Below are 13,346 nucleotides of genomic sequence, written 5' to 3' on the forward strand. Positions count from 1 at the left end.
CCCCACAGCTTCTCTTCTCCATGCTGAACAAGCCCAGCTCCCTCAGCCTGTCTTTGTAGGGAGGTGCTGCAGCCCTCTGCTCATCTTTGTGGCTCCTCTGGACCCTCTCCAACAGCTCCCTGTCCTTCTTGTACTGAGGGCTTCAGACCTGGACACAGCACTGCAGATGGAGCCTCAGAAGGGCAGAGCAGAGAGGGAACAAGAGCAGAGTAGAGAGGGAAGAGCAGAGAGGGAGTGCTAGTGAATGAGAGCTGCTGGCTCCAAAGCACTGATACAAGAGACCAACAGAGCTGCAAAGGGATCTGCATCCCAGCCACTCACCTTGCCGGAGCAGGACGTGACGCACGGCTGTGTCGACGTAGTAATTCACCGGGTCTCCACTGTGGATCATCAAACCATCCACAAACTTCATGGACTTGGCACGCTGACCCCTGAGTTTGCCAGACACAACGACCTCGCAGCCCTTGGCACCGCTTTCCATGATGAAGCGGAGGACACCATAGCAGGCCCTGCAGGCAGGGGGGCAGAAAGAGCCACTGCATCAGTCCCACTGATCTGGGACATCTCTGCCAAATCCAATGGCATTTTTTGCAGCCACTTCAAACCTAGACAAACACATTTTAACATCTGCCTTTTTCAAAGCTCCAGTCATGCAAACCAAGCTCTGTCAGTGCTAGACAAAGTAACAGAAAACTTCATACTGTTTTAGCACTATCAAATCAAGCCTTACAGGAGTACTGTGAATTATGTATGGACCTTGTGAAGTTGTGAGCACAATGACAAGCACAAGCTCTCTGGCAGCCAACCCACCCACATCACGAGTGCAGCCCCTATCCCTTCTCAGACAAATGCCTCTAAATCATTCATTGACAGGATGCTCCTGCTGAAGAACCACAGGCAGCAGCACAGAACGTGATACTGCAGGGGCACCACTCAGCAGGAACCATCCCTTCTGACTCGTCATCTTATCATCACTGAAGGGATCTGAGAAGCAAGGCCACTGTCACCTGAACTATGATTCAGTCACGAGGCTTGAAGTTGTGTTTTACTCCTCCATCCACCATTCATTCACAAAGAAATAAACGGGAACTTCATGCGCATCAGTCACAGAGCTTCTAATCTCATCTGACTGACTCTTTAAAAAGGTAGATAACAGCAGGACAAAGGGAAATTGTTTGAAGTTGAAGGAGGACTGATTGAGGTTGGATGTCAGGGGGAAGTTGTTTGCTGTGAGAGCGGTGAGGTGCTGGAACAGCTGCCCAGAGAGGCTGTGGATCCCCGTCCATCCCTGGAGGTGTTCAAGGCCAGGTTGGATGGGGCCCTGGGCAGCCTGGGCTGCTGTGAGATGTGGAGGTTGGTGGCCCTGCCTGTGGTGGGGGTTGGAGCTTCGTGATCCTTGAGCTCCCTTCCAACCCAAACCATTCTGTGATTCTATGATCTAATCTACGACTTCAACATTTATTTTGGAATACAGTGTCCAGCAATTACTACCAAAAGTAATTGTATACTAAATGAAAAGCTTCTATCTATCACAAAAGCTAACTGCCCTCTGCGAGCAGAGCATTAGTAGGTTACATTTCCAAATTCAAGACATCTCAAGTTGGTAAGCATTATCCTGAAGCACTACTGGAGTCCTACGAAGCCTCACAAGGGCATTACATTCAATGTGCTCTACTCACCGACGCACTGCTAAGCCTCCCAGAAGCTTGTACCTCAGGGACTCTGCCTGGGCGATGGCACACAGACCTCTGGTAGCCACCTTCTCGGCATAGAGCTGAAAAAATAAGTAGCAAACTCAGAAACGCCTTTATTTCCAGATGATTTCCATTAAATAGAAGTCAAGAGCTTCATACCACTCCATGCCCCATCCCTCAGACCCACGCTTACAAGCAGAAGCTGTATCTTCAGACAGGAAGACACAGAACCTGAGAACCAGAGCTGGGACAATGAGGTGCACTTAATCTAACATCCCTAACAGCCAAAGTCTGATAGCTGAGAAGGAGATATTCAGAAATTACAAATACAGCAGCACCAGAGCTAATGAGACGAATGCTTGAAGAGTTATTAAATAGTTTCTGGAGAGAATCAGCAATTGTGTACCGTGATCCAGCAACACTGTTTGAGTGGAAATAAATGTGAAGGGCACCCCAAACCACACATCCCCTCTCTCATAAATTATTTTGGAGAGAACTACTGCAAGGCCACCAGACTTCAACCATTCAAAAAGCATCAGGGAAATAGTGTTGTCTCCATTGTCTAATTCATTACAGTATCACACAAAAGTCTCAAAGATAGTTCTGCACCTGAACAGCTTTTTTCTATGGGCAAAAGCATTAAGAATTTAATAAGGGCAATGGCAATGCATCAATTCCAAAAACTCTGCTGTTACATTGACCTTTCACCTCAATACTGGCACAGAAATACTCCCTACAAAGTATTTTTAGAGAAATGTAACAAGTTTTACCTGCTTCTGTGCTCTCACTCGCTTGGAAAGCAAAGCAAACCAGACAAACTGAGCGCACTCAAAACAGCTGACAGCAAAGCTATATTCCTCTTTCAGTGCAACAGTGCTGTGTGAGAACAGGTAAAATGTGCCCCGAGTTATCCTGAAGTCAAATCACCTCTCAGCTGAAGCCATCCAGACACACACAGCCCACGGCACAGCCCACTCTGAACTGTTTTAACTGAGGCAGTTTTACCTCAACGCTTCCCTCGGGGAAGCCAAACCTCTTCTGCACAACAGCTGTCAGCTCCCGGATGCGACGTCCCTTTTCACCCAGCACATTCTGGGTTCTAAAGGAAAAAAAAAACACAGTATGATTGAGGGAGTGTCACCATGTCAGAGCCTGCAACCATCCCAAGGAGCTCCCAGACTGAGTGGCTAACCTTGCTCAGGCTGGCGATTAGCAGGGGTTGTAACACTGCTGTTTTACTGAAGCATCTCCTTCCCAAATATCTCAGCCTAATAATGCTTACCAAACTTCAGCAACACCCCTTGAAGACTTGCACAGCGTTCCTAAGTGGACAGCAGTGTTTTGATTACCTGGTGGCAAGTATGATAATCTCAGTCCTGGTTGGAGTGACCCGGACTTCTACTCCAGAATACCCATCTTCAGCCAGTTCACGAGTCAGAAACTCATTCAGTTCAGCTTTGAAGATGCCATCAGCGACAAACTATGGAACAAACAGACCAAGACTGTGTAAGTTCTTCATCCCTCCCAAGAAAACAAAAGAATTTGACATTTTAAGTCTGGGTCTGTCCTGCAGTCTGACAGTTTCTCTCTCCCAACAGAGGAAACAGAAGTGAGGGTGAAATAAAAGCATCCTAAAGCTCCCAGAGATAAATCACCTCCAGTAAAAGCCAACACCAAAGCCTGATTCATGCCCCAAAACAGCCACAGTTCAAGGCAAACAGTGAAATATCTCATTTCTATGTCTTGCAAAGGTACTTTGATGAAGTGTGAGCTTGCATGAACTCACTGCAGAACTCGTATTCCCTTAGCAGCCCCACAGGTGCCTCAAACCCTGCTAAGCCTCCTGAAGTGTGCCCTAAGCAAGTTTGCTGATGGCACCAAGCTGAGCAGTGTAGCTGACACAGCAGAAGGGAGAGATGGCAAATAGATGGACCTGGACCAGCTAGAAAGTGGGCACATGTGAACTGAAGGAGGTCTGACAAGGCCAAGTGCAGGGTGTTGGATTGGGGCCATCCCAGGTAAGCACACACACTGTGAAGAGGACACCTTGAGAGCAGCCCTTTCAAGAAGAGTGTGGGAATTCTGCTGGAGAAAAGCAGGACAGGAGCTAGCACTGAGCACTCACAGCCTGGAAGGCCAACAGTTCCCTGGGCTGCACCAACAGAGGGGGCAGTGGGCAGGGAAAGGACTGTCCCACTCTTTCTGCCCTGTGAGACCCTGTCTGGAGCACTGCATTCAGGCCTGGGGCCCCCAGCACAGGAGGGATGTGGGGCATGGGGATGCTTAGAGGATGAAGCACCTCTCTATGGAGACAGGCTGGGGGAGCTGGGGGTGTTCAGCCTGGAGAAAGGAAAGCTGTGAGGAGACCTCACTGCGGCCTTCCAATACTTGTGTAGAGTTTCTAAGCAGGACAGAAGACGACTTCTTACACGGTCTGACAGGGGCAGGACAAGGGAGAATGGTAACAGACTTAAAAAAAGAAGATTTAGAGTAGATGTTAGGAGAGAATCCTTGACTCAAAAGGTAGCGAGGTGCTGGCAGTGCTTCACAGAGAGGCTGTGTGTGCCCCATGTCTGGAAGTGTTGGAGGCCAGCTTGAATGGGGTCCTGGGCAGCCTGGTCTGGTGTGGGACAACCAACCTACGGCAGCAGTTGGGACTGGGCTGGGCGGGTTTTAAGGTTCCTTCCAACCATTCTAACGACTCCATGACAAGTCAACCACAACCCACACCCTGTGCACACAAACATACCGTCACTAAACCCAAACTCCACATGATAAAACAACGAAAAATCACCTTCCAGCCCTGCTCTGCCGCCCCTCAGCACAGCACACAGAAGCTCCAAGCCTCGTGTGCGCCCCACACGCGATCCCTAAAAGCAATTCACGGCTCCCCGCTCCCCGCGGCCCCAGCCAGGCCCCGCCGCACGCTCCCGCCGCCGCCATGTTCCCAGCCGGGCCTCGAAGCCGCATCCGCCGCCATCCTTCCGCATCTGCCGCCATTCCCCCTTCGCCATCCCACCCCGATGAACTCTGAGGCCGCCCCCAGCGCGTCCCCGCCGATATGGAGGTGCCCCGCGGCCGCGGAGCGGAGGGAGGCTGCCCTTACCTTGCGCTTCTTGGAGATCTGCACCGCCATCTTGAGCCGCGCCGCCCGGCGGAAAGAGGGCCTACTTCCGGGGGGAGGGCTATATCAGCCTTCTGCCGCCTCCCATTGGCTCGGCGCGATCACGTGGGTCTCGGCGCTACGGGTCGACGGGAAAAGTAGTCTTCTTTGCGCTGCCATGTTGGGGACGATTAACCCTTCCCCTTTCAGCGCGTATTGCCGCCCTGCCAGGCTGCCGGCAGGGCCCTCAGTCAGCGTTAAAATGGCTACAAAGCCAATTTTAATGCAGCCGGGCGTTGACAGGATGATAACTCACCCAGAAGTGCCACACAGAGGTCAGCCCCGGCTGCACAGAGGCCCCCTCAGGGACAGCCCCTCTGTGAGGGGAGCAGAGCATGAGGGGAGCAGTGGGAGCCCCGCACTGACCGTCCCTCTGTACCTTTATTTTTCCTATTTTTGGGCAATTCCAGTGCCTTCAAATGCCAAAGAGTATTTGGGCACCAAATGCTGCTCAGGTAGATGGTGGGGTCACCAACACTGGAAGTGTTCCAGAGCCATAGGGATGTGGCACTGAGGGACGCAGTGGGAACTGGGGGGTTGGGTTGGGGTTGGAGATCTGGGCAGTCTTATGCAGCCTTAATTATTCCATGATTCTGTGACTGGCTTTTGGTTATGGTGGGTAAATGAGAAGTGATAATAATGAGTAGAATTGATACATGAGAGTACATACAGAATCTCACAGAATGGGTTGGGTTGGAAGGGAGCTCAAGGATCATGAAGCTCCAAGCCCCCGCCACATGCAGGGCCACCAACCTCCACAACTCACAGCAGCCCAGGCTGTCCAGGGTTCCATCCAACCTGGCCTTGAACACCTCCAGGGATGGACGGGGATCCACAGCCTCTCTGGGCAGCTATTCCAGCACCTCACCACTCTCTCTCTAAAGAACTTCCCCCTGACATCCAGCCTCCATCTGCCCTCCCTCACCTTCCAACCATTCCCCTCATCCTGCTGTTATCTCCCCTTTCCAAGAGCTGACTCCCCTCCTGTCTGTAGGCTCCCTTGAGGTCCTGCAGGCACTGAGGTCACCCCACAGCTTCTCTTCTCCATGCTGAACAAGCCCAGCTCCCTCAGCCTGTCTTTGTAGGGAGGTGCTGCAGCCCTCTGCTCATCTTTGTGGCTCCTCTGGACCCTCTCCAACAGCTCCCTGTCCTTCTTGTAATGGTCACAGTGCTGCAGATGGGGCCTCACAAGAGCAGAGCAGAGAGGGACAATCACCTCCCCTGTCCCCTGCTGGCCACCCCTCTGCTGATGGAGCCCAGGATCCCTTTTGCTTTCTGAGCTGCAGGAGCACACTGGCTCCTGTTCAGTTTTTCATCCACCAGGACCCCCAGGTCCTTCTCTGTAGATCTGCTCCCACGGACTGCTCCTTCCAATCTGGGAACCTCAGACTCAAGTGCAAAATTTTGCACTTTACTGTGTTGAACCTCATTAGGTTCACCCGGGCCCACCTTTCAAGCCTGTTGAGGTTTGGGAGGAGTGAGCAAAGGGATGTTCTGCTTTGCCAAGCTCCCTGAAGGGAGCCAGAAGAAATTGGGATAAGAGTGAAAAGAAGTTACAGAATCATAGAACCACAGAGTGGTTGGAGTTGGAAGAGACCCTTAAAAGCCATCAGGTCCCACTCCTCACAATGCACAGGGAAACCTTCCTGTCCTCATTGTAAACAACTCCTTCCTTATATCCAGTCTGATTCTCCTTTCTTTTAGTTGGAAACCATTTTCCATTTCCTATCACAACAGACCCTGCTAAACTATCTGCCTCTTCTTTCTTACAGCCCCTCTAGATACCAAAGGCCACTCCAAGCTCTTCCCACAGCCTTCCCTTCTCCAGCTGCACAGCCCCAGCTCTCTCAGCCTGGAATAAATTCAAATAAGCTGCTTGGCTTTCTGTAAAGCCTCACCAGAGATTTTACTTCTTTTCTCTGCCTCTATTCACCACCACCATGCCAAAAACCACTAAGAATTATCAGGAGAGGCATATCTGATCCCCCTTTTCTACCAGGATAGGTCTGGGACTGGATCAGAGCAGGGCAATGGGGATGTTCACAGGTCCGGGGGGACTTCCATATGAGTCATACTGAGACACAACTTTGGAAAGATAAAAATGTGGTCAAGATCTCCCAGCCCACACAGGCACCAAGGGGATGGGCAGGGACTGGCTGCTCGCAGTCCTCCCACAGAGAGCAGATGAAGGTATGGGAAGGTGGCTGGTTGCTACACATAGGTTTCTTGTATTTTCCTTTTTCTCTGGGTTTCTGGATACAGACAGAAATGCTGGATTAGATTTCTTCCAAGCAACATGGCTTCTCTCTTGGGGAGAGTCTCTATGGGGAGTTTTGTGACAGCACAAAGGGAATGGCTTTAAACTAAAAGAGTAGAGATTTAGATAAGACGTTTGGAAGAAATTGTTCTCCATGAGGGCCCTGGCACTGCTGCCCAGAGCTGTGGGGCCCATCCCTGGAGATGCCGAAAGCCATGGACGGGGCTGTGGGCACTGGGCTGTGGGAGGGGTCCCTGCCCATGGACAGGAGGGGATTGTGAGGTCCCTTCCCACCCAAACCAGTTGGAGATTCTGGGATCCTAGAGTCAGCTTGACCTCGTGTTTTAAAGCACTGCTTTGATGCTTTAGGGAGACGTAGCCTAATGAGCCATTCAGGAAATACCAGTATGGCCAGTACAGTACTGGTAAAACACTCATTTCAAGCTCCCACCCCAGCACAGTGCGCGGAGATCGGTGTGGAGGCAGCAGTGCTTGGAGGAGCCAGCTGTTTTGCCACTAGATGTCAGCGGAGACAGCTTCCAGGGTGAGAAAAGCTCCCCGCGTCGGCTCATTTCCCTCCTCTCTTCCCCAGGGATTCGTTCGTTCGAGATTTGAGGGATGGTGGGGAGAGCACCGAGACAGAGCTTCTCCAGAGCCGCAGAGTGGTCCGAGACCCACCAGATACCAGTGAGAGATTTGTGTTTGCTGTCACTAAACGCACCTTCCTTGGCCCCCATTGTGTTCAACCATCACGCCTTGCCCTCAGCCAGCTCCTTGCCATCCCTCCAGATCCACACCAACGTGGTTCTCCTGGACCCTCCGCCCTTCAGCCTCTCTTCCCTGATCTTTGCACAGGGCTATGATCACTTCAGACAGGAGGAGCACAGCAGAACACGATATCCCTCTCCTTCATTCCCCCTTTCCTCCTCTAATTGCTCCCACTTCTCTCTGCTCTCACACTTCACTTTCAAACTGCAAAAACACACCAACCTCAGTCGTCTCTCTGGCTCTCCTCTCCTCTCCTCTCCTCTCCTCTCCTCTCCTCTCCTCTCCTCTCCTCTCCTCTCCTCTCCTCTCCTCTCCTCTCCTCTCCTCTCCTTTCCTCTTCTTTCCTCTCCTCTCCTCTCCTTTCCATGCTCCCTCTGTGCAAATTACACTCTACAGCATCATTCTCAACAAGGACTTCTTGGCCGAAATTCAGAGCTGCAGCTCCATTGGTTTCCACCTGATCTCTCCCACAGGAATGGAAGCTGTGTCCAGGCTGGAACCAGGTCAACCAGGGATGAAACTGTGGGCCCAGGGCTCGGTCTGGGCTGATGGAACACGGACAGAAATACCTGCTTGGGTATTTAGTGTGTCAACTCCTGTGCTCCTCTCCATCTGCATCCCTGGACACAGGGATGACAGTGAGACAAAGCTAGCTCATGTCTGGAAGGCGAAAAATATGCTGATCCCTTGCTAAGACATCATAAATGGACACCAACACTTCACCCAGAGGATGGGGAGCCACCTAACGAAGAGGTACTGCTGCCAATATGCTGTGGGTGTGCACTGATCACAGCACTTCTGCTCTGGACCCAGGCAAGAGTGAGTGTGTGTCGGGGAGCTTTCCCCAGTTCATCGCTGAGACATGAGATGAGCAGAAGTCCCAGCTCTGAGGAAGGTATTCCTTTTTTCTTCCTTCCTAAGCACAATCAGCACTGGCAACAAAGAGTTTCATAGGACTTCTGCTCCTTCCTCCCTCACCCCTCCCTGCCCCCTCCCCCCCTCGCTGGCCCACTCTGCTGTTTCTGGAGCCCGGCTGTGAACCAGCTTCCAAAAACGATCCAACACAAACACACACATATTTGGGGGTGGCTATTTAAAGCTCTGCTCACTTCCCTGCTGCAGGACAGCCTGTGAGCACTGAGGAGAGGGGAACAAACTGTGACTGAGGGGGTTGGGGGGGGTGAGCCCAGACAGGAATGCCTCGCTTGAAAGACCACAAAGCTGGGGGGGTTCAGGGATGGAGTGGCATATGGGGAACCCATGGTGATCCCAGCACTGGCCGTAGTAGCACCAAACCAAGCTGTGCAGACATCCGTACTTGAGGTCCTCATCCCAGGTGACACCAGACCACCAGACACAGGTGGCCAGGAGCTGAGGACATCTCTGAGCAAGGATCTGAGCCCTACACCATATAACCAGGCTCTGAAATCTATGTTTAAGGGAAGACTCCCCTAACCTAAAAGGAAAACCAACTCACTGCTTTCCAGCGTGGTCCCACACACTTCCAGAGCAGGAAATACCTGCAGAGATGCTTCTTTTAGGCTGAGTTCATCCAGGAGGGGATGACCCAATGTATTTCTGCATCGTGTGAAAACAAGGGAAGGCGCAGCGCTAACAAAAAGCCTGGCCCTGTTGTGCATCGCCTTTTCTATGCCCTATTAAGGAGAAAGTATGTGTTGTATCAGCATTTTGGGGTCAGCATCGACAAGCAGAGCTGGGGTCGGGCTGTATCCTGGCTCTAAGCAGTGGTCTCGCTGGCGCTGGGCAGCAGGGGAACGTCCCCTCTCCCCCCAGCAGGGTTAAGCCAGCGGGCTCCAAGCTGCAGCCTTTGCAGCCGGTATTTCAGTCCCTTCCACAAATAGCAACGTGGGATTCCTCCCTCGGCTCCCGGAGATGAGCAGCGAAGACGTGGAGATGTTACTTGCAGCTAAACGGGGATGGATTCCTCCCAAAAAAGCCCGCGCCTCTCAGCACAGAGAGCTCCAATTGGGCTTCCCAGCTGCAGCTTGGCTCTGCCGCAGGGCTCAGGGCTGCACCTAAACCCCATGAAGAGATTATGGGCGCTTGGGGGGGGATGGGGAGGATACTGTCGCTCAGATTTTGGGGAACAGAGGGAGCGGGGAGCGCGGCTGGCTGCTCTTGGGGCCTCAGCACCGCTGCCCGTTCCAGGAGCCGGCCACGAGAGGGCAGGGGCTGCCCGACCGCGGGGACAGGAGATCTCTTTGTCCCCAACGTCTGGCTGCTGGGGGAACGCCGCGGGGATGGGAGAGCCGAAGGGAGAGGTGCTCGGCTCTGTCCCCAGAGCATCACCCCTGGCCCAAGCACCGGACGGTCCCCTGAAGCGAGCAGGAGGGCAGAATGCGCTCCTAGCTTCCTTGCGAGGAAGGAAGGCAGGGGATGCACAGAGGGATGCATAGATCTCCCCGCTGCACCGCAGGGGAGGCCGGCTTGGAGCAGGTAGGGGAATGGGAAGCTGTGCTCCCTCCCCTCCGCTCCTTTCATTGCTCAGACAGCGACGTGGTTTATGGCAGCCCGAGGCCATTGAGCAGGCTCCATTAAGCCGGTGTCCCCGTGTTTTTCTCCCCAGGAACCTGGCTCTGGTTCAGAGCATCCCGGAGGGGCTGGCAGCCCTTGGCAGCCACGGGGCCAGGACAGCCGACGACTTTCCCAGCTCACAGGCACACTGAGTTTGGGGTTTTGTGCTTTCCCTGCGTGTTGGCAGAAGGCAGAAATTAGCAGCAAACCTTGTGCTTGGAAAGGTCTGCCATTGCCATTGCTGCTGCTGCTTTCACATGGCAAAATAATGCTCCGAATCGCAGAGATGCTGCTGGATCCCATGCAATGCACCGGTGTGAGCAGGCTCTGCCAGCCAGGACAGGACAGACCCCATCAGCTCTCTGGATATGCCTGCAGCTCAGAAACCTCCCCCCTCCTCATTAGGAGCCCATTTCTTCTGATTTATTTCCCTGCAGAAACGAGCCCTAGTGTGGTCCTTGGGGACATGCTATATGGGGATTGTGACAGCCTCAGATAAGGCTTTGACCCCACTCTGGCACATCTCCAAATCAACCCTTGAGAGCAGGTTCTCACTATGGTCTCTATTCTGAGCTCCAGCCCTGAGAACGCACAACAACCTCCCTTCCTCAAACTCACAGGGTGATGGAGGGTTGGCACTCATGGCCCTAAAATCCCATATCCCTGAAGTCCCCCATCCCTAAAAACCCCTGTCCCTAAAATCCCCCATTCCACAGCAGTGGAGCAAGGCTGAAGGAGGGTGTGTAGCTAACAGGCTCCCCAGACAGGCTGGCCCTACTGGGACTGTGTGCCACAGCCCTGTTGTGGTTGAAAACTCCTGGATCTCTGACATGGGGACCAAGGGCTGGGACCCTCAGCAGAAAGAAATCTTGTTGCTGGTGTTGCTGGAAAACCATATCATTTAAATTGGGGGGGGAGGGGGGTGGATTAGGGGAAGCACCAATGTCAGTCAGCTCCTGGCTGTGTTTCTGAGCACAGAGGAAGCAATCCCAGAAGGAGGTCCAGAGGAAGGGGGTCCAGAGGATCCAGAGGAGCCACAAAGATGAGCAGGGGCTGCAGCACCTCCCTACAAAGACAGGCTGAGGGAGCTGGGCTTGTTCAGCATGGAGAAGAGAAGCTGCGGGGTGACCTCAGTGCAGCCTGCAGGACCTCAAGGGAGCCTGCAGACAGGAGGGGAGTCAGCTCTTGGAAAGGGGAGATAACAGCAGGACAGGGGAATGGTTGGAAGGTGAGGGAGGGCAGATGGAGGTTGGATGTGAGGGGGAAGATCTTTACTGAGAGAGTGGTGAGGTGCTGGAACAGCTGCCCAGAGAGGCTGTGGATCCCCGTCCATCCCTGGAGGTGTTCAAGGCCAGGTTGGATGGGGCCCTGGGCAGCCTGGGCTGCTGTGAGATGTGGAGGTTGGTGGCCCTGCCTGTGGTGGGGGTTGGAGCTTTGTGATCCTTGAGCTCCCTTCCAACCCTGGCCATTCTGTGATTCTGTGATTCCCATAATGGTGCTGTCCTGGAGGAAAGTGTCTGCAGTGGGAAATGAAGCACAGAGCAAAGCAGCCGCGTGATGCTGGGAGGACAGGATCACATATACAGAAAGCCAAGGACAGAGGAAGGAGGAAAGGATCACGTATGCAGAAACCCAAGGACAGAAGCTCTCTTCACCTTCCTAACGGAAGGTGCTCAGCAAATTCCTCGCAAAGGGTTTCATTGCAACAAAGCAGATTAACTTGAGCCCAAGTGACGCAGAGTGCCTTGCCTACTGGTTGGATGTCTCTTCAGACACACCACTCAGTCCTGCTTCCGTCAGCTCTGCCCAGCTGAGACGTGGAGCAGCTGATGTGGCACGAGACTCAACAGCCCAACACGCCCACCCAACCTTGTGCTTACAGGACACTGATGTCTCCACGCAGCCTTTGAGAGGTCCCAAAATAGAGCTATCACCTTCTGAGAGGGACAGCCCACCTGTCCCGTGTTCCTGGACCCTGCTGGGACACCAAGGAACAAGGCCAAGGTCACTGCTCCAAGGTAAGGCCACGTCTCACCGCCTCTTCGTACAGCAGCTGGAGGCCAGGGAGACAAAAACATCCCAATCTCCACCCCTCCAACCAGCAGTGTCATCAGGCACACCACAACCAGCAATTCCATCAGGCACACCACCGAGTTAATGAATTTTCTCAGCAAGTGGCTGTGGAAAATAAACCCCAGGACAGAGATGGACAAGATGAGATAGCTACGTTAAATGAGTGGAGCCCAGTCCCGGAAAGTAATTCAAGTAGAGATATGATGAATTGCAACACCGGTTGTAAAGGGTTCGTAGTGTCTGACTCAAATGGGAGCTGTATTGCAAGAGTATTAAAGTTTATTGCTGCAGTCAGAGCAGCTGCTACTGCTGGAGCTGAGTTGCCACGTCTCCTCTATGGCCGAGATCCTCACAGCTCCAACAGCTCTGATAAAGACGCTGACCAACCTGTCTCAGTGCTGGTTATGGAGCAGCCCGGGGCGGGCATGGAGCTGGGTGAGATGGAGAGGAAGCGAGGAAGGGAGGAGAGGGAGTGGGGATCACATTCGTAAGGGCTTTGGAAACATTTCACACGCAGGAGGATTTATTGTTTCTTCTTTTGGCAAGAGTACAGAGGATGAAGTCCAGCAAACCTCCCAGCAGCAGTGGGAGATGGAGCTTGGAGAAGAGAAGCTGCAGGGAGACCTCAGTGTGGCCTTCAGTGCTTGAAGGGAGCGGATAAACAGGAGGGGGAACGGCTGTTTGTGAGGGTGGGTGGTGACAGGACAAGGGGAATGGTTTGAAAGTGAGCCAGGGGAGGTTTGGGTTGGATGTGAGGAGGAAGTTTTTCATGCAGAGGGTGGTGAGGCAGTGGAACAGGTTGCCCAAGGAGGCTGTGGATGCCCCATCCCTGCAGGCATTCAAGGCCAGGCTGGAT

General features: G+C 53.1%; 1 protein-coding gene, 1 long non-coding RNA gene and 1 other non-coding gene across 3 annotated transcripts in view; 1 reads left to right on the top strand and 2 right to left on the bottom strand.

Moving 5' to 3' along the window:
• RPS3 (ribosomal protein S3) overlaps positions 1-4,905 on the bottom strand; it is a 7,663-nt gene extending 2,758 nt beyond the window's left edge. Inside the window, exons 1-5 of the mRNA XM_010706278.3 lie at positions 4,801-4,905; positions 3,044-3,174; positions 2,700-2,793; positions 1,680-1,774; positions 322-509 (exon numbers count right to left, since the gene is read on the bottom strand). Of these exons, the coding sequence (XP_010704580.1) occupies positions 322-509; positions 1,680-1,774; positions 2,700-2,793; positions 3,044-3,174; positions 4,801-4,830 (538 nt within the window). The 5' untranslated portion in view covers positions 4,831-4,905. The remainder of the gene's footprint in view (positions 1-321; positions 510-1,679; positions 1,775-2,699; positions 2,794-3,043; positions 3,175-4,800) is intronic.
• LOC116216232 lies at positions 836-980 on the bottom strand. The gene has a single exon (XR_004158686.1). It is a non-coding gene; the product is annotated as a small nucleolar RNA SNORD15 (small nucleolar RNA).
• An 11-nt stretch (positions 4,906-4,916) lies between the features above and the next one.
• LOC109365524 lies at positions 4,917-9,853 on the top strand. Its single transcript, XR_002111211.2, has 3 exons — positions 4,917-5,132; positions 7,707-7,801; positions 8,356-9,853. It is a non-coding gene; the product is annotated as an uncharacterized LOC109365524 (long non-coding RNA).
• The last annotated feature ends 3,493 nt before the right edge of the window (positions 9,854-13,346 follow it).

The sequence above is a fragment of the Meleagris gallopavo genome, chromosome 1, assembly GCF_000146605.3.
Source record: "Meleagris gallopavo isolate NT-WF06-2002-E0010 breed Aviagen turkey brand Nicholas breeding stock chromosome 1, Turkey_5.1, whole genome shotgun sequence".
In the NCBI taxonomy this organism is placed as follows: Eukaryota; Metazoa; Chordata; class Aves; order Galliformes; family Phasianidae; genus Meleagris; species Meleagris gallopavo.